The sequence below is a fragment of the Bos mutus genome, chromosome 18 (assembly GCF_027580195.1).
Source record: "Bos mutus isolate GX-2022 chromosome 18, NWIPB_WYAK_1.1, whole genome shotgun sequence".
Classification (NCBI taxonomy): Eukaryota; Metazoa; Chordata; class Mammalia; order Artiodactyla; family Bovidae; genus Bos; species Bos mutus.
In genome coordinates, this window is record NC_091634.1 from 50,947,088 (window position 1) to 50,971,158 (window position 24,071).

A 24,071-nucleotide genomic window follows, 5' to 3' on the forward strand; every position below is an offset into this window, starting at 1 on the left:
TAAAATTCGCCAGTGGCCAGAAACAGCAGGAGAGCCAGGCCTGCAGGGGTCATGCTATCACCCCTGCCTTGAGACCTTAGAGGGGCCCAGGTAGTGAAGCAGTCTTTGTCCTTGGAGGGTACCATCCCAAGGGCCCCTTTCAGCTGCAATGAGGGAAGAGAGTTTCAGGAGGAGGTGTTTTTCTGCTCTGCATGTCCCTTCTGCTTCCATGACTAATTCTAGCCACCTCCCTAGCTGGGAGACGCCACCCGCAACAAGTCGCTGCTTCCCCGCCATTCCCCGGGGACCACAGGAGAGCAGTGGACATCTGGGTGGTTTCCACCTTTTGGCTGTTGTGAATCATGGTGCTTTAACAAGGTCCCCCTAAGGACCTTGGCCAATACCTTGTTCAATACTTGTTTGCCCAATATTTGTCCAATACATGTCCAATACTTTGGCCACCAGATGCGACTCATTTGAAAAGACCCTGATGCTGGGACAGATTGAAGGCGGGAGGAGAAGGGGACGACAGAGGATGAAATGGTTGGATGGCATCACTGACTCAATGGACATGAGTTTGAGTAAGCTCTGGGAGTTGGCGATGGACAGGGAGGCCTGGCGTGCTGCAGTCCATGGGGTCACAAAGAGTCGGACACAACTGAGTAACTGAACTGAACTGAAGGACCTTGGTGTCTACTCCAGTTTGAGGCTCCAAGATGCCACCGTTTTGTAGTGTGGAAGGCCGCACCCCCTTTGTCTCGTTCTGCCTACAGCCCTGTGACGTAAGCAGCAGCAAGTCCCCACGTTCCCAGAAAGGACGCCAGGACACTGGGCTCTGCTAGCACTCACGATCCCACCAGGGCCTCTCTGAACCTCGGCTCTCCCACCAGCTCTTTTCCTTTGTGCTTTTACAGTCTGCGGAAATCAGGGAGGGAAGCCTCTCCAACTTTGAAACACAAATATTTGCCAGTCAAGGAAACATTGCCCCATCAATCAAAACCCAGACAAGTTGGCACACACTCTCTGCAGATGCCTGAGGGAGCTTTTATTTTAGGAGGGGCCAGGTGGCCTGCCACCCCCCTCTTCCCCAAATACCCTGGGGACTCCTTCCCTTCCTACCTCTCTTGCAGATGAAAATACAGAGGTTCAGAGTGGTCACTTGCTCTCGGTTAGACAGCATTCCCGAGGGATCTTTTATTTTCTTGGAAAGTATTTGTCTTCGTAAATGACACAATGAAGGAAATCTCCAGGCTCCTCATGATCATTTCCAACGCAGATAAACAACAAACCGCTTTCCAGGCCGTGTGAATGGGCAGAACTGGATGATGGCTTTATTTCATCTTCCCAACAACCTGGCATGGGGCAGTTTTCTGGATTGTTAGACAGGAAAGTGTGTGGTTTTGTGGGGTGAGGGAGCTTTCCTGAAGGGATCTAGAACCCTGAAATACTCCTGTCACATATGCTTTTTCTTGGAGCCTAAAGCTAATGCTGTCAAATTCAGCATCACCTTCCCCCCCACCCCAGTCCTCCTCTAGCTGCTTCACCTCAGGTGGAAGCTCTGCTGGCTTATCATCACGCCACTGGAATCCCCCTGACCCTGGTTAGAGGTCAGTCCTCTATCCTCACCCAGACCACTGAATCAGAAGTCTGCGGGAGCGTGCACGTCAACACGGGGCATCTCTGGGGGAAGGGTGAGGGAGGATAGGGAAGGGATGCTGCCAGAGGAGGGCCTGAGAACCACTGCTGCAATGGTTCACGTGAACCCACTCTATAGAGGGCACCCGGACGGACCAACAGTTAATAGCCGGACTCACTGATCCGTATTTGCAAACTCGCCCCTTCACAGGTTTTCACCTGCGGAGCCTGTAAAAGTGCAGGTTGTGAGCCTTTTCTCCAGCAGTTTCTGAATGGGAATATGTGGGTGCGATGAAGGAATCTGCATTGGCCAGAAGATTGTGAACTTAAAGGAAACAACGCCTTCCCTCACTCTGCTTGGGTGGGTCGGTGGGGGCACCGCGTTTGTGTAGCCAGGTTACACCGTTACCAATTACATGCTTTAACTCCTGGCTCCGAAGGGGGCGACAGAGGATGAGATGATTGGGTGGCATCACCGACTCGATGGACATGGGTTTGAGCAAGCTGGGGGAGATGGTGATGGACAGGGAGGCCTGGCGCGCTGCAGTCCAAGGGGTTGCAAAGAGTCGGACACGACTGAGCGAATGAACAACTCCCGGCCCCGAAGCCCACCCAGCCCCAGTTTGACTCGCGGTGTGGGAAGGCAGGCGCCCGGGGCTCGTGAAGGGCCACCGAGGGCGGTCCTAGGTGCAGGTGAGCCGGCGGCTCCAAGTTAGCGGCGCACGGGAGGGACGAGACCGGGACACGGGGACGGGCGGGGCCTGCCTCGAGGGGGCAGGACCCGCTCCGCAGTCACGTTCAAGATGGCCAATCCGCGGGCTCGTAACAGTCATTCTCCCCGCCTTCCACCGCCCCACGTAAAGCGCCGTCTTCCTATAGGCCGGCCAGGGCTCCTTCCGGTCAGGGGGCGGGCTCTGCGCGGTGGCGGGAAAGCGGCAGACGCAGTGGTGTTTTCTCGGAAACTGAGGGACCTGAGGCGGCGGCGGCGAGCCCTGGGTCGGCCGGTGGCGACGCCATGGATGCAGCGGAGGTGGAGTTTCTGGCCGAGAAGGAGCTGGTCACCATCATCCCGAACTTCAGCCTGGACAAGATCTACCTCATCGGGGTGAGAACCGCCGGGCCCCCGGCTCGGTCTGGTGGGCTCCCGCTCCCGGCGGGCTGGGTTGTCGGGGCCCAGGCCCGCAGATGTAGTCGGGCGGGGCTGGGGAACCGGTGCAGGGTGGTGGCGGGGCGCGGGGCCGGTCGAGACCGCGCAGGGCGTCAGCTCGCGGACTGCGGAGGTCCAAGCCCTGCACTTGTGAGTGACGGGGTGTGCGTGTTTGCAGGGCGACCTGGGGCCTTTCAACCCCGGCCTACCGGTGCTGGTACCTCTGTGGCTGGCAGTCAACCTGAAGCAGAGACAGAAGTGTCGGCTGCTCCCGCCTGAATGGATGGACGTGGGTGAGGACGCGGAGGGGGCCCCGCGAGGGGTTGGGAGACGGGGTGCCATTTGGGGCGTGTGTACCAACTGTAGTTCAGGTTTTCACTGTAATATTATTTCCACTCGCTTTATTTAAAAATTTTTTTGAATTTTATTTTTATTTGTTTAGCTGCTCCAGGTCCTAGTTGCAGGCATGCAGGGTCTTTTAGTTGTGATTTGGGGGATCTAATTCCTTGACCAGGGATTGAACCTGGGCCCCTTTCAGTGCGGGTTGGTGGGGAGTCTTAGCCACTGGATCACCAGGGAGGTCCCTGATTTTTATTTTATATTGGAGTATTAGTTGAATAACAACGTTGTGTTAGTTCCTGGTCTGCAGTAAAGTGATTCAGGTATATGTGCACCTCAGGCGGAAAATCCCATGGACGGAGGAGCCTGGTGGGCTGCAGTCCGTGGGGTCGCGAAGAGTCAGACACGACTGACCGGCTTCACTTTCACTTTTCACTTTCATGCGTTGGAGAAGGATGGCAACCCACTCCAGTGTTCTTGCCTGGAGAATCCCAGGGACGGGGGAGCCTGGAGGGCTGCCGTCTATGAGGTCACACAGAGTCGGACACGACTGAAGCGACTTAGCAGCAGCAGCACGTGTCCACTGTTTTTTGAAATTCTACATCTTGGTTATTAGAGAATATTGAGCAGAGTTCCATGTGCTATACAGTAGGTGCTTGTTGGTTATCCATTTAAAATCTAGCAGGACACATTCCTGTAGCACATAGAACTGTGCTCAAGGTTATGTGGCATCCTGAATGGGAGGGGAGTTTGGGGGAGAATGGATATATGTATATGGATGGCTGAGTCCCTTTGCTGTTCACCTGAAACTGTCACAACATTGTTTGTTAATTGGCTATACCCCAATACAAAATGGGGCTTCCCAGGTGGCTCAGTAGGTAAGAATCCACCTGCAGTGCAGGAATCGCAGGGGGTGTGGGTTTGATCCCTGGGTGGGAAAGATCTCTGGAGGAGGGCATGGCCACCCGCTCCAGTATTCTTGCCTGGAGAATTCCCTTGGACAGAGGAGCCTGTTGGGCTCTTGTCCATAGGGTCGCAAAGAGTTGGACACGACTGAAGCAACTGAGCACGCACACATGCCATACAAAATACAAAATAATAAATACATGTAATAGTGTGTAGATCTCAGTCCCAAACTCCCAGTGTATCACTCCCCTCCACTTTTCCCCTTTCCTAACTCAAAGTTTATTTTCTAAGCCTGAGTCTGTTTCTGTTTTGTAAATAAGTTCATTTGTATCTTTTTTTTTTAGATTTTCCCATATAAGGCATATCATATGGGGAATCTAAAAAATATGTATCACCTATATGATACAGATATTTTCTCCTATATTGTGTGGATTGTTTTTTCACATTTTCCACAGTGTCCTTTGACACACAGTGTTTAAAAATTTTAATGAAGTGCTTTTTTTGTTGCTTGTGCTTTTAGTGTTTGCCTTTTTCTGTCTGGTTCACTTCACTTAGCATGATGATATCCAGGTCCACCCATGTTGCTGCAAGTGACATTATTGCATTCTTTTTAATGGCTGGGTGATGCTCCAGTGTGTGTGTGTGTGTGTGTGTGTGTGTGTGTACGTACACCACATCTTGTTTATTCATCTGTCGGTGGACATTTGCGTTGCTTCCGTGTCTGGGCTATTGTAAACAGGGCTGCAGTGAACATTGGGGTGCGTGTGTTTATTTATTTGTTTTTGGCTGCACTCGCAGTATATGGGATCTTAGTTCCCTGACCAGGGATAGAACGCGAGCCCCCTGCACTGAAAGCTCTGAGTCTTAGTCACTGGACTTCCAGGGAAGTCCCACTTGTATCTTTTTTCTTTTTTTTTAACAATTTCAGAGAACTCTTTTTTTTTTGTTTTTAACATATTTAGTTTTTTATGTATTTATTTTTGGCTGTGTCAGGGGCTTTCCTGATAGCTCAGATGTTAAAGAATCCGCCTTTATGCAGGAGACCCTGGTTCGATTCCCAGGTTAGGAAGATCCACTGGAGAAAGGAAAGGTTACCCACTCCAGTATTTTGGGGCTTCCCTTGTGGCTCAGCTGGTAAAGAATCAGCCTGCAATATGGGGGACCTGGGTTCTATCCCTGGGTTGGAAAGGTCCCCTGGAGAACGGAAAGGCTAGCCACTGCAGTATTCTGGCCTGGAGAATTCCATGGGTAGTCCATGGGGTCGCGAGGAGTCAGAAGTGACTGAGAGACTTTCACTCACTCACTCACTCTTTTGTCTGTGCTGGGTCTTCATTGCTGCACAGGCCTTTGTCTAGTCGTGGTGAGCGGGGGCTACTCCCTAGTTGCGGTGCACTGGCTTCCCACTGCAGTGGTTCCTCCCATTGCTGAGATCAGCCGCTGTGGGTCACGAGCTCTAGAGCACAGGCTCAGTAGTTGTGGTGCACAGGCTTAGTTGCTCCGCAGCATGTGGGATATTCCCAGACCAGGGATTGATCCTGCCTTGGTTCTTGTCTCCTGCCTTGGCAGGCAGATTCTCTATCACTGAATCACCAGGGAAGCCCTCAGCTTGTACCTTTTTTTTGGTTTGCATTTTTTTCCTCTTATATTTTTAAATTAATAATTTTATTTTTAATTGAAAGATAATTGCTTTACAATATTGGTTTGATTTCTGCCATACATCAACATGATTTAGCTAGAGTGATTTAAGTCAGAGAGAAAAACAAATCTTAACCACATGTATATGGAATCTAGAAAGATGGTACTGATAAACCGATTGCAGGGCAGCAGTGGAGATGCAGACATAGAAAACAGCTTGTATCTTTTTGAACTGGGTGTTTTTCCAGGTAGATGCCAAGTAGTGGGATTGCAGAATGATGGTAATTCTTTTTTAGTTTTCTGAGGACCCTCTATACTGTGCTCCATAGTGGCTCCACCAGTTTATATTCCCACCAACCATGTAGGAGGTTTCCGTTTTCTTCTCACCCTCAGCGTTTATTCTTTGTAGTTTTTTAAAAAAACATTTTATTGTAACTTCTGTTTAAGGAAAGTATATGAGTGGCTTCATGGCTAAGTCTTGTCCGCCTCTTGCAACCCCATGGCCTGTAGCCCGCCAGGTTCTTCTGTCTATGGGGTTTCCCAGACAAGAATACTGGAGTGGGTTGCCATTTCCTTCTCCAGGGCATCTGCCTGACCCAGGGATGGAACTCAGCTCTCCTGCATTGCAGGCAGATTCTTTACTGACTGAGGCATCAGGAAGCCTCAGTCAGTAAAAAAAAAAATTTGTAGGTTTTGTTTTTTTTTTAAATGTATTTTCTTGTCTGAGCTGCATGTCATGTGGGATCTTAGTTCCCTGACCAACCAGGGATCTAACCCATGCTACTTGCCTTGGAAACCTGGAGTCTTAACCACTGAACCTCTACGGAAATCCTTATCTTTTTTGGAATTTTTGATGATCACCATTCTAATTGGTGTGGGGTGATATCGCATTGTAGGTTTTTTTTTAAAGAACTTTATTTTTTCGTGTTATTTATTTTTTGACCGTCCCGGATCTTCTTTACCGGATTGGCTTTTCTCTAGTTTCGGCAAGCCAGGGCTGCTTGTTCATCCTGGTGTGCAGGCTTCTCTTGTTGCAGAGCACAGGCCATAGGGCACTCGGGCTTCAGTCGTTGAGTCTCGTGGGCTCAGTAGTCGTGATTTTCAGGCTCTAGAGCACAGGCTCAGTATTGTGAAGCACGGGCTTAGTTACTCCAAGGCATATGGGAATCTTCTCGGACCAGGAATCAAACTGGTATCTCTTGCATTGGCAGGCAGATAATTCTCCGCTGAGCCACAAGGGAAGCCCTCATTGTAGTTTTGGTTGCATTTCTCTAATAATTAGTGATATTAAGCATCTTTTCATGTACCTCTTAGTAGACATCTGTATGTCATCTTTGGAGAAAAGTCTTTTTAGGTCTCCTGCCTGTGTTTTGATTGGGTGGTTTTTTTCTTTTTTTTTTAATATTGAGATGCATGAGCTCTTGAAAAATCTGGAGATTGATCTTTTAACATCTCCCATTCTGTGGGTTGTCTTTTGTTTATGGTTTAGTTTGCTGTGCAAAAACTTTTGAGTTTAATGAGTGCCGGGGTCCAGCCCCGGTGGATCCAGGGAATTCGAAGTGGGGACGGCATCGGCGAGGATCAGGAAACAATTGCTTAATTAAACGTTAATTAAGGATATAAAGAGTAATAGAATGAAGATAGCTCAGTGAGGAAATTCAGTGGAGAAAAGAGGCTGAATAATTCAGCCAGGAAGGTAAGAGAAAGAACGACATGGTGAGACCAAGTTTCGGTGAACAAGGCCCGCACTTTATTTTGCAAAGTAGTTTTTATACCTTAAGTTATGCATAGAGGATAATGGGGGAAGGGGTAGAGTCATGCAGTAAGCCAGGCTTTCTTCCTGCAAACTTATCATATGCAAAAGTTTAGGTGATTTGCATCATCTTCTGGCCCGGAGGCCTTTTCCTCTAAAGGTGATTATTCTAAAGTCAGGCGCCAGCCTCCAAAAAGCATTAGATAAAGTTGCATTCCTACAGAGCAAAGGTGTGGTGGGCTATAACAAGAAAAAGAATTAACTCAAGGGTCCCAGGTTACAAACATTAAAGCTAGTATTTACACCAATTATATTAATCAATACACTGCCAGGGACACAGCAGGTAAGGGATATGGAGACTTAGCAGCAAATATTGGCCCAACAAGTGAAAATCCCTTCACCAATACAATTTCTAATCAATCTTTTGACTGCTCAAAGGAATCTGTATTTAGACAGTTGAGAACATCTCATGCCTCTCAGTTTGGAGGCTCTGAGCAATCACATGTGGCCAGAAAAACCTATTCAGGCAGGCTAGAGGACTTCCAAGGGAGTTTGTAGGTTGAAACACTGTCACACCCAGGAATTATTAACTGGAGCTGTAAGCTAACTCTTTTTTCAGAGAGGTAGTGGGGGACAGCCCCCCGTAAAGTCAGAGGTGTAGGTGAAAGCACAAAGCAGAAAGTAGGCAGACTCTGGTTTTGGGGGTAGATGCTCGAGATTTTCCAGGGAGACTCCTGAGGCTTGATCCCGCCTTTGCGTATGCCAAGCCTCCTTCCTCATGACCTTTGCCAGGGGCGGAGCTCGCTCCCCGCAAATGAGGTCCTTTTTGTTTTCGATTTTACGTTAGAGTGTAGCTGATTAACAATGTTGTGTTAGTTCCAGGTGAACAGCAAAGTGATTCAGTTAAACATATACATGTATCTACCCTTTTTAAATTTCTTTTCTCATTGAGACTATTAGACTATTGAGCAGAGTTCCGTGTGCTGTGCAGTAGGTCCTTGTTGGTTATCTACTTTATTAATTTTTAACTTTTTATTTTGTATTGGGGTGTAATTGATTAATAATGTTGTGATGTTACAGGTGGACAGTAAAGTAACTTAGCCATCTGTATACAGGTGCCCATTCTCCCCCAAATTCCCCTCTCATTCAGGGTACCACATAACATTGAGTGGAGTTCCATATACTATAGAGTAGGTCCTTGTTGGTTATCCATTTTGAATGTAGCAGAGTGTACATGTCTATTCCAAACTCCCTAACTATTCTTTCCCCCTGGCAACCATAAGTTCTTTCTCTGTGAGTCTCTTTCTGTTTTGTAGGTTTGTTTGTATCATTTCTTTTTAGATTCCACATATATGGAATGTCATATGATATTTCTCTTCTGTCTGACTTACTTCACTATGACAATTTCTAGGTCCATTCATGTTGCTACAAATGCATTATTTCATTCTTTTTAATGGCTGAGTAATATTCCTAGTGTATATGTAACATTTCTTTATCCATTCCTCTCTGGACATTTAGGTTGCTTCCGTGTCTTGGCTGTTGTAAACAATGCTGCAATGAACACTGGGATGTGTGTATCCTTTAGGATCATGTTTTTCTCTGGATATATGCCTGGAGTGGGATTGCAGGGCCGTATATATGATAGCTCTGTTTTTTAAGGAACCTCCATACTGTTCTCCAGAGTGGCTGCACCAATTTACATTCCCACCAACAGTGTCGGAGAGTTCCCTTCTCTCCACACCCTCTACAGCATTTATTGTGTGTGCATTTTTTGATGGTAGCTATTCTGGCTGCTGTGAAGCGATATCTCATTGTAGTTTTGATTTGCATCTCTCTGATAACCAGCGATGTTAAACATTTTTAAGTGCCTTTTGGCCATCTGTCTTCTTTGGAGAAATGTCTATTTAGGTCTTCTGCCCATTAGTTGATTGGGTTGTTTTAATGCTGTTAAGCATCCTGAGCTTTTGTAAATTTTGGAGACTAATCCCTTGTTGGTCACATCATTTGCAGACATCTCCCATTCTGTGGGTTGTCTTTTTTGTTTTTATTTTACGTTGGAGTGTAGTTGATTAACAATGTTGTATTATTTTCAGGTGTACAGAAAAGTAATTCAGTTATACATATACATGTATTTTCTCTTTTTCAAATTCTTTTTTCATTTAAGCTATTAGAGATTGTTGAGAGTTCCCTGTGCTGTACAGTAGGTTCTTATTGGTTATCTGTTTTAAACATTTTAGTGTGTATATGTCAATCCCAAGCTCTCAATTCATCCCTTCCCTCCACCTTTTTCCACTGGTAATCCTGTTTGTTTTTTTTTAGTCTGTGACTGTTTCTGTTTTGTAAATAAGTATTTGCATCTTTTTCATTTGTGCATATAAGCGACATTATGTGATATGTGCCTTTCTCTGTGTGGCTTACCTCACTTAGTATGATAATCTTCAGGTTGTATCCATGTTACTGCATGTGGCATTATTTCATTCTTTTTCATGGCTGAGTAATATTCCAGTGTATATATGTAGCGTATCTTCTTTATGAATTTATCTGTTGATGGACATTTAGGTTTCTTCCTTGTCTCAGCTATTGTAAGCAGCGCTGCTGTGAACATAGGTGTGCGTGTATCTTTTTAAATTATAGCTTTGTCCAAATATATGCCCAGGAGTGGGATTGCTGGATCATATGGTAACTCTGTTTTTAGTTTTTTAAGGAACCTCCATACTGTTCTCCATAGTGACTGTTGTTCAGTAGCTAAGTTGTGTCTGACTCTTTGCGACCCCATGGACTGCAGCACACCAGGCTACTCTGTCCTCCACTGTCTCCCAGAGTTTATTCAACTTTGTGTCCATTGGGTTGATGATGCTATCTAACTGTCTCATCTTCTGCCCCTTCTTCTTTTGCCTTCAATCTTTTCCAGCATCAGGGTCTTTTCCAAGGAGTCAACTCTTGGCATCAGGTGGCCAAAGTATTGGAAATTCAGCATCAGGACGTTCAATGAATATTCAGGGTTTATTTCCTCTAGGATTGACTGGTCTGATCTTGCAGTCCAGTGAACTCTCAAGAGTCTTCAGCACCACGGTCTGTTCCCAGCAACGGTGTAGGAGGTTTCCCTTTTCTCCACACCCTCTCCAGCATTTACTGTTTGTAAACTTTTTGATGATGGCCATTCTGACCAGTGTGAGGTGATACCTCATTGTAGTTTTGGTTTGCATTTCTCTAATAATTAGTGATGTTGAGCATCTTCTCATGTGCCTGTGGTCATCTGTGTGTCTTCTTTGGACAGAAGTCTGTTTAGGTCTCCTTCCATTTTTTTGATGGGTTGTTTATTTTTTTGATATTGAGCTACATGAACTCTTTGTCAGTTTTGGACATTGATCCCTTGTTGGTCTCATCATTTGCAAATATTTCTCCCATTTTGTGGATTGTCTTATTTTCCTTATGGTTTCCTCTGCTGTGCAAAAGCTTTTCAGTTTCATTTGGTACCATTTATTTTTGGTTTTAATTTTTATTTTCTATCCGAGTGTAGTTGAATAACAGTGTTCTTAGTTCCAAGTGTACAGCATAGTAACTCAGTGATACATATACATACGTCTCTTTCTCAAATTCTTCTCCTATTTGGTTATTAAAGAATAGTGAGCAGAGTTATGTTTGGTATACTGTGGATCCTTGTTGGTTATTTATTGTAAATATAGTAGTGTGTTTATGTCAGTCCCAAACTCCCAATTTATCTTTCCCCTCCACTTTTCTGTGAGTCTGTTTCTGTCTCGTAAATAAGTTCATTTGTATCTTTGTCTGGCTTACGTCACTTATTTTGATAATCTCCAGGTCCATCCATGTGGCTGCAAATGGAATTATATCATTGTTTTTTTTTTTTTTAATTGACGTATAGATCATTTATAATGTTGTTCCATCTCAGCTACACAGCAAACTGACTCAGTTATGTATTTTTTTTTAATATTCCTTTCCATTATGGTTTATCCCAGGAGGTTGGCTATAGTTCCAGTGTTAACCAGTAGGACCCTGTTGTTTATCCAGCCTAAAAGTTTGCATCTGCCAACCCAGCACTCCCAGTCCACTCCCCCTACTCCCGCTTACCAGTCACAGTCTGGTCTCTGTGTGAGTCTGTTTCTGCTTTGTAGATAGGTTCATTTGGGCCATGTTTTTTTTTTTAGGTGTTCATAACTCTTTATTTGACATAGTTTCAAACTTACAGAAACATTGTAAGAGTACTGTAAACAAAATCCATATACCCTCTACACAGATTCACCAGTTTCCATCTGCCACTCTGTGTATCAGATCAGATCAGTCGCTCAGTTGTGTCTGACTCTTTGCGACCCCATGAATTGCAGCCCGCCAGGCCTCCCTGTCCATCACCAACTCCCAGAGTTCACTCAGACTCACGTCCATCGAGTCAGTGATGCCATCCAGCCATCTCATCCTCTGTCGTCCTCTCCTCCTCCTGCCCCCAACCCCTCCCAGCATCAGAGTCTTTTCCAATGAGTCAACTCTTCGCATGAGGTAGCCAAAGTACTGGAGTTTCAGCTTTAGCATCATTCCTTCCAAAGAAATCCCAGGCCTGATCTCCTTCAAAATGGACTGGTTGGATCTCTTTGCAGTCCAAGGGACTCTCAAGAGTCTTCTCCAACACCACAGTTCAAAAGCATCAATTCTTCGGTGCTCAGCCTTCTTCACAGTCCAACTCTCACATCCATATGTGACCACAGGAAAAACCATAGTCTTGAGTAGACAAACCTTTGTTGGCAAAGTAATGTCTCTGCTTTTGAATATGCTGTCTAGGTTGGTCATAACTTTCCTTCCAAGGAGTAAGCGTCTTTTAATTTCATGGCTGCAGTCACCATCTGCAGTGATTTTGGAGCCCCCCAAAATAAAGTCTGACACTGTTTCCACTGTTTCCCCATCTATTTCCCATGAAGTGATGGGACCAGATGCCATGATCTTCGTTTCTGAATGTTGAGCTTTAACCCAACTTTTTCACTCTCCACTTTCACTTTCATCAAGAGGCTTTTGAGTTCCTCTTCACTTCCTGCCATAAGGGTGGTGTCATCTGCATATCTGAGGTTATTGATATTTCTCCCGGCAATCTTGATTCTAGTTTCTGCTTCTTCCAGTCCAGGGTTCCTCATGATGTACTCTGCATATAAGTTAAATAAACAGGGTGACAATATACAGCCTTGACGAACTCCTTTTCCTATTTGGAACCAGTCTATTGTTCCATGTCCAGTTCTAACTGTTGCTTCCTGACCTGCATACAAATTTCTCAAGAGGCAGATCAGGTAGTCTGGTATTCCCATCTCTTGAAGAATTTTCCACAGTTTATTGTGATCCACACAGTCAAAGGCTTTGGCATAGTCAATAGCAGAAATAGATGTTTTTCTGGAACTCTCTTGCTTTTTCCATGATCCAGCGGATGTTGGCACTTTGATCTCTGGTTCCTCTGCCTTTTCTAAAACCAGCTTGAACATCAGGAAGTTCACGGTTCACATATTGCTGAAGCCTGGCTTGGAGAATTTTGAGCATTACTTTACTAGCGTGTGGGATGAGTGCAATTGTGTGGTAGTTTTGAGCATTCTTTGGCATTGCCTTTCTTTGGGATTGGAATGAAAACTGCCCTTTTCCAGTCCTGTGGCCACTGCTGAGTTTTCCAAATTTGCTGGCATATTGAGTGCAGCACTTTCACCGCATCATCTTTCAGGTTTTGGAATAGCTCAACTGGAATTCCATCACCTCCACTAGCTTTGTTCGTAGTGATGCTTTCTAAGGCCCACTTGACTTCGCATTCCAGAGTATCTGGCTCTAGGTCAGTGATCACACCATCGTGATTATCTGGGTCGTGAAGATCTTTTTTGTACAGTTCTTCTGTGTATTCTTGCCATCTCTTCTTAATATCTTCTGCTTCTGTTAGGTCCATACCATTTCTGTCCTTTATCGAGCTCATCTTTGCATGAAATATTCCTTTGGTATCTCTGATTTTCTTGAAGAATTCCCTAGTCTTTCCCATTCTGTTGTTTTCCTCTATTTCTTTGCATTGATCGCTGAAGAAGGCTTTCTTACCTCTTCTTGCTATTCTTTGGAACTCTGCATTCAGATGCTTATATCTTTCCTTTTCTCCTTTGCTTTTCACTTCTCTTCTTTTCACAGCTATTTGTAATGCCTCCCCAGACAGCCATTTTGCTTTTTTGCATTTCTTTTCCATGGGAATGGTCTTGATCCCTGTCTCCTGTACAATGTCACAAACCTCATTCCGTAGTTCATCAGGCACTCTATCTATCAGATCTAGGCCCTTAAATCTATTTCTCACTTCCACTGTATAATCATAAGGGATTTGATTTAGGTCATACCTGAATGGTTTAGTGGTTTTCCCTACTTTCTTCAATTTAAGTCTGAATTTGGCAAAAAGGAGTTCATGATCTGAGCCACAGTCAGCTCCTGGTCTTGTTTTTGCTGACTGTATAGAGCTTCTCCATCTTTGGCTGCAAAGAATATAATCAATCTGATTTCGGTGTTGACCATCTGGTGATGTCCATGTATAGAGTCTTCTCTTGTGTTGTTGGAAGAGGGTGTTTGTTATGACCAGTGCATTTTCTTGGCAAAACTCTATTAGTCTTTGCCCTGCTTCATTCCGTATCCCAAGGCCAAATTTGCCTGTTACTCCAGGTGTTTCTTGACTTCCTACTTTTGCATTCCAGTCCCCTATAATGAAAAGGACATCTTTTTTGGGTATTAGTTCTAAAAGATCTTGTAGGTCTTCATAGAACCGTTCAACTTCAGCTTCTTCAGCATTACTGGTTGGGGCATAGACTTGGATTACTGTGATATTGAATGGTTTGCCTTGGAAACGAACAGAGATCATTCTGTTGTTCTTGAGATTGCATCCAAGTACTGCATTTCGGACTCTTTTGTTGACCATGGTGGCCACTCCATTTCTTCTAAGGGATTCCTGCCTGCAGTAGTAGATATAATGGTCATCTGAGTTAAATTCACCCATTCCAGTGTATAGGCATATTAATTTTTTCCTGAATCACTGAGAATAAGTTGGAGACAATGTATGCCTTTAGCAGTACACAATGTGTACTTCCTAAGAGCAAGAGTATTTTCTTATATTACTTCAGTATAATTCTCCAAATTATGAAATTTAGCACTGATACAATATTATTATCTAATTCACAATCCATATTCAGATTTTTAAATTGTCCCACTAGTGTCCTCTACAGCTATTATTTCTCCATTTCAGGATCCAGTTAACAGTCCCGCAAGGGATTTAGTGCTCTTTTTCTATAGATTCCTTTAATCTGGAACATTTCCTCAATCTTTGTCTTTATCGATCTTAAAATTTTTAAGGGTACAGCAGTTATTTTATAGACTGTCTGTCAGCTTGGATTTGCCTCACATTTCCTCAGAATTAGATTCAGGTTATACATTTTTAGCAGAGATGCCTGGGAAGTGATGTTGGGGCTTCCTCATTGCATTATATCAAGAGGCATATAATGGGAAGGAAACCAAAAAAAAAGAGGCGGTATATGTATATATATCAGAGAAGGCAATGGCACCCCACTCCAGTACTCTTGCCTGGAAAATGACATGGACGGAGGAGCCTGGTGGGCTGCAGTCCCTGGGGTCGCTGGGAGTCGGATACAACTGAGCGACTTCACTTTGACTTTTCACTTTCATGCATTGGAGAAGGAAATGGCAACCCACTCCAGTGTTCTTGCCTGGAGAATCCCAGGGATGGGGGAGCCTGGTGGGCTGCCGTCTATGAGGTCCCACAGAGTCGGACATGACTGAAGCAACTTAGCAGCAGCAGCAGCATATGTATATATATAGCTGATTTAGGCTTCTCTGGTAGCTCAGTTGGTAGAGAATCTGCTTGCAATGCAGCAAACCCCAGTTCGATTCCTGGGTTGAGAAGATCCCTAGAGAAGGGATAAGCTGTCCTCTCCAGTATTCTTGGGCTTTCCTGGTGGCTCAAATGGTAAAAAATCTGCCTGCAATGCGAGCTACCTGAGTTTGATCCCTGGGCTGGGAAGATCCCCTGGAGGAGGGCATGGCAACCCACTCCAGTATTCTTGCCTGGAGAATCCCATGGACAGAAGAGCCTGGCGGGCTGCAGTCCACGGGGTGGCAAAGAGTTGGACGTGACTGAGCGACTGAGCACAGCATAGCTGATTCACTTCGCTGTCCAGTAGAAACTAACACAGCATTGTAGAGCAACTGTCCTCCAAAAAGAAAAACAGAGGCACATAACATCAGATTGCCCTGAAATCGATGAACTTAACTTTGATCTGTTTTCTTATCATTTTCTTACCTAGCAGTTTTTGCATCCATTGATTTACTTCTATACTTATTTGCTGTCATTTTATTGTAAAAGAGAGCCCATCACATCTAATTATGTATATATGTATGCATTTATTTATATTAAAAGAAACTAATGGATTTTTATTTTATGCAATTGGTTAAAACCAACTATATTTTACTATATACTTTAATATTAAAGTTATTTCAAATTTGGCCAGTGGGAGCCCTTTTGGGCTGGCTGCTCTGTCCTTTTATTATGTCACTATCATTCTTTGAGCACATTTTTATTTCTGGGACAAGATGTTTCAGGCTTAGTTAAGCTTTCCCTACCCCAAACTCAGATTGGTCTTCTCAGCTTGTTTTATTTTAATGGAGAACAGCATTGAGGAACCACATGCCATGGACTTCCCTGGTGATGCAGTGGCTAATACTTTACCATCCGATGCAGAGGGTAGGAGTTCAGTCCCTGGTCAGGAAACTAAGATCCCACATGCTGCAGCCAAAAATCCAAAAATAGTGTTACAAACACTATTGTAACAACTTCAATAAAGAGTTTAAAAAATTGGTACACATCAAAAAAAATCTTGGAAAAAAAAAAAAAAGAAGCCTTGTGCCAAGCATACTGTTGCTTCTACCCTCTCCTCAGACAAGCTAGGGAAAATTTAAATGTACAGTATATATGCACACACACTGGATTTTTTTTTTTATCATATATTTCAAGTTCTCACAATAGAATTGGACTTGCAGGTGTAAGGGTATGGGTGATTGTCACTAATACTTCCATCTCCTCTCCCACCTTTTTCTACGTTTTAATTGCATATAAATATGGAAAAATTAAGAATGATGCTGTGTCTGCTTTCTGTTCTGTAACGCTGTGTTTGTGTGTACACGTGTGCGCTCAGTAGGTAAATTGTGTCAGACTCTTTGCGACCCCATGGACTGTAGCCCGCCAGGCTCCTCTGTCCATGGGATTTTAGGCAAGAATACTGAGTGGGTTGCCATTTCCTGCTCCAGGATATGCCATATTTTAGATTCCACATATAACTGATATATGATTTGTCCTGACTTACCTCACTTAGTTTGGTGATGTCTAGTTCCATCCATGTTGCTGCAAATGGCATCATACTATTCTTTTTTATGGATGAGTAGTATTTCATTGTGTGTATTTACCATATAAATATATATGAATTCATCTTTATGAATTTATCTGTTGATGGACATTTGGGTTTCTTCCATGTCTCAGCTATTGTAAGCAGTGCTGCTATGAACATAGGGTGCATTGTAACTTTTTGAATTATAGTTTTGTCCAAGAAAGGCAATGCCAAAGAATGCTCAAACTACCGCAGAATTGCAGTCATCTCACACGATAGTAAAGCAATGCTCAAAATTCTCCAAGCCAGGCTTCCGCAATACGTGAACCGTGAACTTCCAGATGTTCAATCTGGCTTTAGAAAAGGCAGAGGAACCAGAGATCAAAGTGTCAACATCCACTGGATTATGGAAAAAGCAAGAGAGTTCCAGAAAAACATCTATTTCTGCTATTGACTATGCCAAAGCCTTTGTGTGGATCACAATAAACTGTGGAAAATTCTTCAAGAGATGGGAATACCAGACCATCTGACCTGCCTCTTGAGAAACCTATATGCAGGTCAGGAAGCAACAGTTAGAACTGGACATGGAACAACAGACTGGTTCCAAATAGGAAAAGGAGTACATAAAGGCTGCATATTGTCACCCTGCTTATTTAACTTATATGCAGAGTACATCATAAGAAACACTGGGCTGGAAGATGCACAAGCTGGAATCAAGATTGCCGGGAGAAATATCAATAACCTCAGATATGCAGATGACACCACCCTTATGGCAGGAAGTGAAGAGGAACTAAAAAGCCTCTTGATGAAAGTCAAAGAGGAGAGTGAAAAAGTTGGCTTAAAGCTCAACATTCAGAAAATGAAGATCATGGCATCTGGTCCCATCAGTTCATGGGAAATAGATGGGGAATCAGTGGAAACAGTGTCAGACTTTACTTTTGGGGGCTCCAAAATCACTGCAGATGGTGATTGCAGCCATGAAATTAAAAGATGCTTACTCCTTGGAAGCAAAGTTATGACCAACCTAGACAGCATATTGAAAAGCAGAGACATTACTTTGCCAACAAAGGTCCGTCTAGTCAAGGCTATGGTTTTTCCTGTGGTCATGTATGGGTGCAAGAGTTGGACTGTGAAGAAGGCTGAGCGCCGAAGAATTGATGCTTTTGAACTGTGGTGTTGGAGAAGACTCTTGAGAGTCCCTTGGACTGCAAGGAGATCCACCCAGTCCATTCTAAAGGAGATCAGGCCTGGGATTTCTTTGGAAGGAATGATGCTAAAGCTGAAACTCCAGTACTTTGGCTACCTCTTGCGAAGAGTTGGCTCATTGGAAAAGACTCTGATGCTGGGAAAGACTGAAGGCAGTAGAAGGGGATGACAGAGGATGAGATGGTTGGATGGCATCGCCAACTTGATGGACATGAGTTTGAGTCAACTCAGGGAGTTGGTGATGGACAGGGAGGCCTGGCGTGCTGCAATTCATGGGGTCACAAAGGGTCAGACACGACTGAGCGACTGAACTGAACTGATGCCCAATAGTTGGATCATATGGTAGGTCTAGTTTTGTTTTCTGAGGAACCTTCATGCTGATCTCCATGGTGGCTGCACCGACTTACAGTGCCACCGACAGCTTGGAGGGTCTCTTCCCCACACCCGCTCCAGTATTTATTGTTTGTACACTTGTTGATGATGGCCTTTCTGACAGATGGGAGGTGATATCTCATTCTGGTTCTGCTTTGCATTCCTCTAATAATTATGTGATGTTGATCTCTTCTCATGTGCTTCTTGCACAGCTGTATGTATTTGGAGAAAAGTCTATTGGAGTCTTCTTCCTTTAAGCGATTGGATTGTTTATTTTTATATCAAGCTGCATAAGCTCTTGTAATTTTGGAGATTGATATCTTGTGGGTCTAATCGTTTGCAAATACTTTTTCCCATTCTGTGGGTTATCTTTTCATTTTGTTTATGGTTTCTGTTGCTGTGTGAGAGTTTTTGTTTAGTTATGTCCCATTTGTTTACTTTGATTTTTAGTTTTTTATTGCAGTTTAGTTGATTAATAAAGTTGTTAGTTTCAGGTGTACAGCATAGTGATTCAGTTGTATATGTACATGTATCTACACTTGTTCAAATTCTTTTCCCATTTCAGTTATAACAGAATAGTGAGTAGAGTTTCCTCTGTTATACAGTTGATCCTTGTTGGTTATTTATTTTAAATATAGTAGTGTGTGTGTATGTCATTTCCATACTCCCAATTTATCCCTCGCCTCCACTGTTCCCTTTTGCTAATAATAAGTTTGTTTTCTAAGTCTCTGAGTCTGTTTCTATTTTGTAAATAAATTCATTTGTATTTTTTTTAGACTTCACATAAAACCATATAATATGGTATTTGTCTTTCTCTGTGTGGTTAGTTTACATAGTATGATAATCTCCAGGTTCATCCACGTTGCTGCAGATGTCATTGTTTTTTTTTTGGCTGACTAACACTCTGTTGTGTGTACACACCACGTCTTCTTTATCCACTCAGCTGTCGCTGCACATCTGGGCTGCTTCCATGTCTTGGGTGCTGTAAGCAGTGCTGTGGTGAACGTTGGGGTGCATGTAATCCTTTGGAACTGTGGTTTTCTCCAGATACGTGACCAGGATTGGGATTCCTGGATCATATGCTAGCTGTTTTTTTAGCTTTTTAAGGACCTCCATACTCTTCTCCATAGTGGCTGCACTATTTTACGTTCCCACCAGCAGGGTAGGAGGGTACTCTTTTCTCCAGACCCTCTCCAGCATTTATTGTTGGTAGACTTTTTGATGATGGCCATTCTGACTGGTGGGAGGTGATATCTCATTGTAGTTTTGATTTGCATTTCTCTAATAACAGAAGCAGAAGATAATAAGAAGAGGTGGCAAGAATACACAGAAGAACTGTACAAAAAAGATCTTCATGACCCAGATAGTCACGATGGTGTGATCACTCACCTATAGCCAGACATCCTGGAATGTGAAGTCAAGTGGGCCTTAGAAAGCATCACTACGAACAAAATTGGTGGAGGAGATGGAATTCCAGTTAGGCTATTTGAAATACTGAAAGGTGATGCGGTGCAAGTGCTGCACTCAATATGCCAGCAAATTTGGAAAACTCAGCAGTGGCCACAGGACTGGAAAAGGGCAGTTTTCATTCCATTCCCAAAGAAAGGCAATGCCAAAGAATGCTCAAACTACTACACAATTGCACTCATTTCACACACTAGTACAGTAATGCTCAAAATTCTCCAAGCCAGACTTCAAGAATACATGAACCATGAACTTCCAGATGTTCAAGCTGGTTTTAGAAAAGGCAGAGGAACCAGAGATCAAATTGCCAACATCTGCTGGATCATTGAAAAAGCAAGAGAGTTCCAGAAAAACATCTATTTCTGCTTTATTGACTATGCCAAAGCCTTTGACTGTGTGGATCACAATAAACTCTGGAAAATTCCTCGAGATGGGAATACCAGACCACCTGACCTGCCTCTTGAGAAATCTGTAGGCAGGTCAGGAAGCAACAGTTAGAACTGGACATGGAACAACAGACTGGTTCCAAATAGGAAAAGGAGTACATCAAGGCTGTATATTGTCACCCTGCTTATTTAACTTATATGCAGAGTATATCATGAGAAACGCTGGGCTGAATGAAGCACAAGCTGGAATCAAGATTGCCGGGAGAAATATCAATAACCTCAGATATGCAGATGACACCACCCTTATGGCAGAAAGTGAAGAGGAACTAAAAAGCCTCTTGTCGAAAGTGAAAAAGGAGAGTGAAAAAGTTGGGTTAAAGCTCAACATTCAGAAACGAAGATCATGGCATCTGGTCCCATCAGTTCATGGGAAATAGATGGGGAATCAGTGGAAACAGTGTCAGACTTTTTTTTTTTGCCTCCCAAATCACTGCAGATGGTGATTGCAGCCATGAAATTAAAAGACGCTTACTCCTTGGAAGCAAAGTTATGACCAACCTAGATAGCATATTGATAGCATATTCAAAAGCAGAGACATTACTTTGCCAACAAAGGTCCATCTAGTCAAGGCTATGGTTTTTCCTGTGGTCATGTATGGATGTGAGAGTTGGACTGTGAAGAAAGCTGAGTACCGAAGAATTGATGCTTTTGAACTGTGGTGTTGGAGAAGACTCTTGAGAGTCCCTTGGACTGCAAGGAGATCCAACCAGTCAATCCTAAAGGAGATCAGTCCTGGGTGTTCATTGGAGGGACTGATGCTGAAGCTGAAACTCCAGTACTTTGGCCACCTCATGCGAAGAGTTGACTCATTGGAAAAGACCCTCATGCTGGGAGGGATTGGGGGCAGGAGGAGGAGGGGACAACAGAGGATGAGATGGCTGGATGGCATCACCGACTCGATGGACATGAGTTTGGGTAAACTCTGGGCGTTGGTGATGGACAGGGAGGCCTGCCTGGCGTGCTGCGATTCATGGGGTCACAAAGAGTTGGACACGACTGAGCAACTGAACTGAATAATTAAAAGAGTCGAGCATCTTTTTCATGTGCTTTTTGCCATCTGTCTGTGCCATCTTTGGAGAAATGTCTATTTACATCTTCTGCCCATTTTTTTAAGAAGTGATCGATTTATTCTGGCTGTGCTGGGTCTTCACTGCTGCACACCTCTGTCTGCTTGTGGGTAGCAGGGGCTACTTTGCAGTTGCGGTTCATGGGCTTCTTGTTGCAGTGGCCACTCTGGTTGTGGAGTACAGGCTGCAGGGTGCTTGGGCTTCAGTGGTTGCAGTTCGTGGGCTCAGTCATTGCTGTTCCCAGGCTCTGGAGCACAGATGCCGTGCGCAGACTTAGTTGCTATGCAGCAAGTGGCATCTTCCCGGATCAGGGATTGAATCCATCCATGTCTCCTGCATTGGTAGGTGGATTCTTTAGCACTGAGCCTCCAGAGAAACTGTCTGCCCATTTTTTGATTGGGTTGTTCAAGCTTTTTTGTTGTTGAATTGTATGAGTTGTTTGTAAATTTTAGAGATTAAGCTCTTGTAGGTCACTTCATTTGCAAATATTTTCTCCCATTCTGTGGGTTGTCTTGTCATTTTCCGCATGGTTTTCTCTGCTGTGCAAAAACTTTTGAGTTTTATTTGGTCGTATTTGTTTATTTTTGGTTTTAGTTTTTATATTGAAATATATAGTTGAGCAACAGTGTTGTCTTAGTTTCAGATTTACAGCATAGTATTTCAGTTATACATATACATATTGGGCTTCTTAGGTGGCTCTAATGGTAAAGAACCCACCTGCCAATGCAAGAGACGTGGGTTTAATTTCTGGTTGAGGAAGACCCCCTGGAGGACGACATGGTAACCCACCTCAGTGTTCTTGCCTGGGGAATCCCATGGACCAGGAGCCCAGTGGGCTACGATCCCTAGGGTTGCAAAGAGTCGGACACGATTGAAGCAACTTAGCATGCACATGCCTACGTGTATCTCTTTCTCAAATTCTTTTTCCATTACGGTTTTTACAGGATAGTGAGCAGAGTTCCCTGTGTTTTACTGTAGGTCCTGTTGGTTATTTATGTTAAATATAGTAATGTGTATATATCAATCCCAAACTCCCAATTTATCTTCCCCTCCACTTTTCCCCTGTGCTGACCATAAGTTTGTGAGTCTGTTTCTGCTTTGTAGATAAGTTCCTTTCTATAACTTTTTATAGAATCCACATATAAGCAATATCATATGATATGTCTTTCTCTCTTTGGTTTCCTGGACTTAGTATGATAATCTCCGTGTCCATGCCTGTTGCTGCAAGTGGAATTATTTCATTCTTTTTTTTTAAATTGAAGTATAGATGATTTACAGTGCTGTGCTCATCTCTGCTGTACAGCAAAGTGACTTAATTATTCACGTGTGTGTGTGTATACATTTTTAAAAATATTCTTTTCCATTATGGTTTCTCCCAGGAGGTTGGATATAGTTCCCAGTGTGAGACAGTTGGACCTTATTATTTATGCATTCTAAAAATAGTTTGCATCAACCAGTGCAGAATTCATAGTCCACCCCTGTAGCTGTCCACCCCTCCTCCCCTGGCAGCCAGAAGTCTGACTTCTGTGTTAGTCTGCTCCCGTCCTGTAGACGGGTTCATTTGTGCCGAACTCTAGATTCCATGTGTAACTGATGCCACGTGGTATGTGTCCTTCTCTTCCTGATTGACTGACAGTACAGTTATCTCTAATTGCATCCAGGTTGCTGCAAATGGCGTCATTTCTTTTTTTAATGGCTAAATAGTATTTCATTGTATGTATTTACCACTCGATGAATTCATCTGTTGGTGGAGATTTAGGTTTCTTCCATGTCTCAGCTATTGTAAGCAGTGCTGCTATGAGCATAGGGTACATGTGTCTTTTTGGATTTAGGCTGGGTGTGTGCCCAGGAGTGGGGTTTTTGGATCATAGGATAGCTCTGTTTTTAGATTCCTGAGAAACCTCCATACTGCTCTCCATAAGTTCGCCAGCGTGTATTAACACCGCAGTGCAGCAGGACTTCTTTTCTCCATGCCCTCTCCAGCGTTCATTGTTTGTAGAATTTTTGATGATGGCCATTCTGACCAGTGTGAGATGATATCCCATTATAGTTTTGATGTGCCTGTCTCTAATTAGCAATATTAGGCATCTTTTCATACATCTCTTGGCCATGTGTGTGTCTTCTTTAGAGAAAGTCTGTTCAAGTTTCCTGACCGTTTTTTTGATTGGATTGTTTTTTTAGCTACATGAGCTCTTTGTCAAGTTTGGAGATGGGTCTCTTGTTAGTCTCATCATTTTGCCAACATTTTCTCTCATTCTGTGTGTTGTTTTGTTTATGGTTTCCTTTGCTGTGCAAAACCTTTTGAATTTAATGAGGTTTCATTTGTTTATTTTTAGTTTTTATTTTTCATTGGAATGTAGTTGATTAACAATGTTGTGTTATTTTAGGTGTACAGCAAAGTGATCCAGTTATAACACATTACATGTATTTTCTCTTTCTTAAATTCTTTTTTCATTTAAATAATTAGAGATTATTAATCAGAGTTCCCTGTGCTGTATAGTAGGTCCTTGTTGGTTATCCATTTTAAATGTTTCTGTGCGTATATGTCAATCCCAAACTACCAGTTTACCCCTTCACTCCGTGTTTTTCCTTTGGTAATGGTAAGCTTTTGTCTGAGTCTGTTTCTGTTTTGTAAATCAGTTCATTTGTATATTTTTAGATTCTGCATGTAAGCTGTATCCTGTGATGTTTGCCTTTGTCTGTGTGGCTTACTTCACTTGCTAT

At 43.5% G+C, this 24,071-nt stretch overlaps 1 protein-coding gene across 1 annotated transcript in view; it reads left to right on the forward strand.

Annotated features, from left to right (window-relative positions):
- The first annotated feature begins 2,529 nt into the window (after nt 1–2,529).
- Nucleotides 2,530–24,071, forward strand: part of GINS2 (GINS complex subunit 2) — a 35,640-nt gene continuing 14,098 nt past the window's right edge. The window contains exons 1-2 of the mRNA XM_005892422.3: nt 2,530–2,719; nt 2,940–3,054. Of these exons, the coding sequence (XP_005892484.2) occupies nt 2,630–2,719; nt 2,940–3,054 (205 nt within the window). The 5' untranslated portion in view covers nt 2,530–2,629. The remainder of the gene's footprint in view (nt 2,720–2,939; nt 3,055–24,071) is intronic.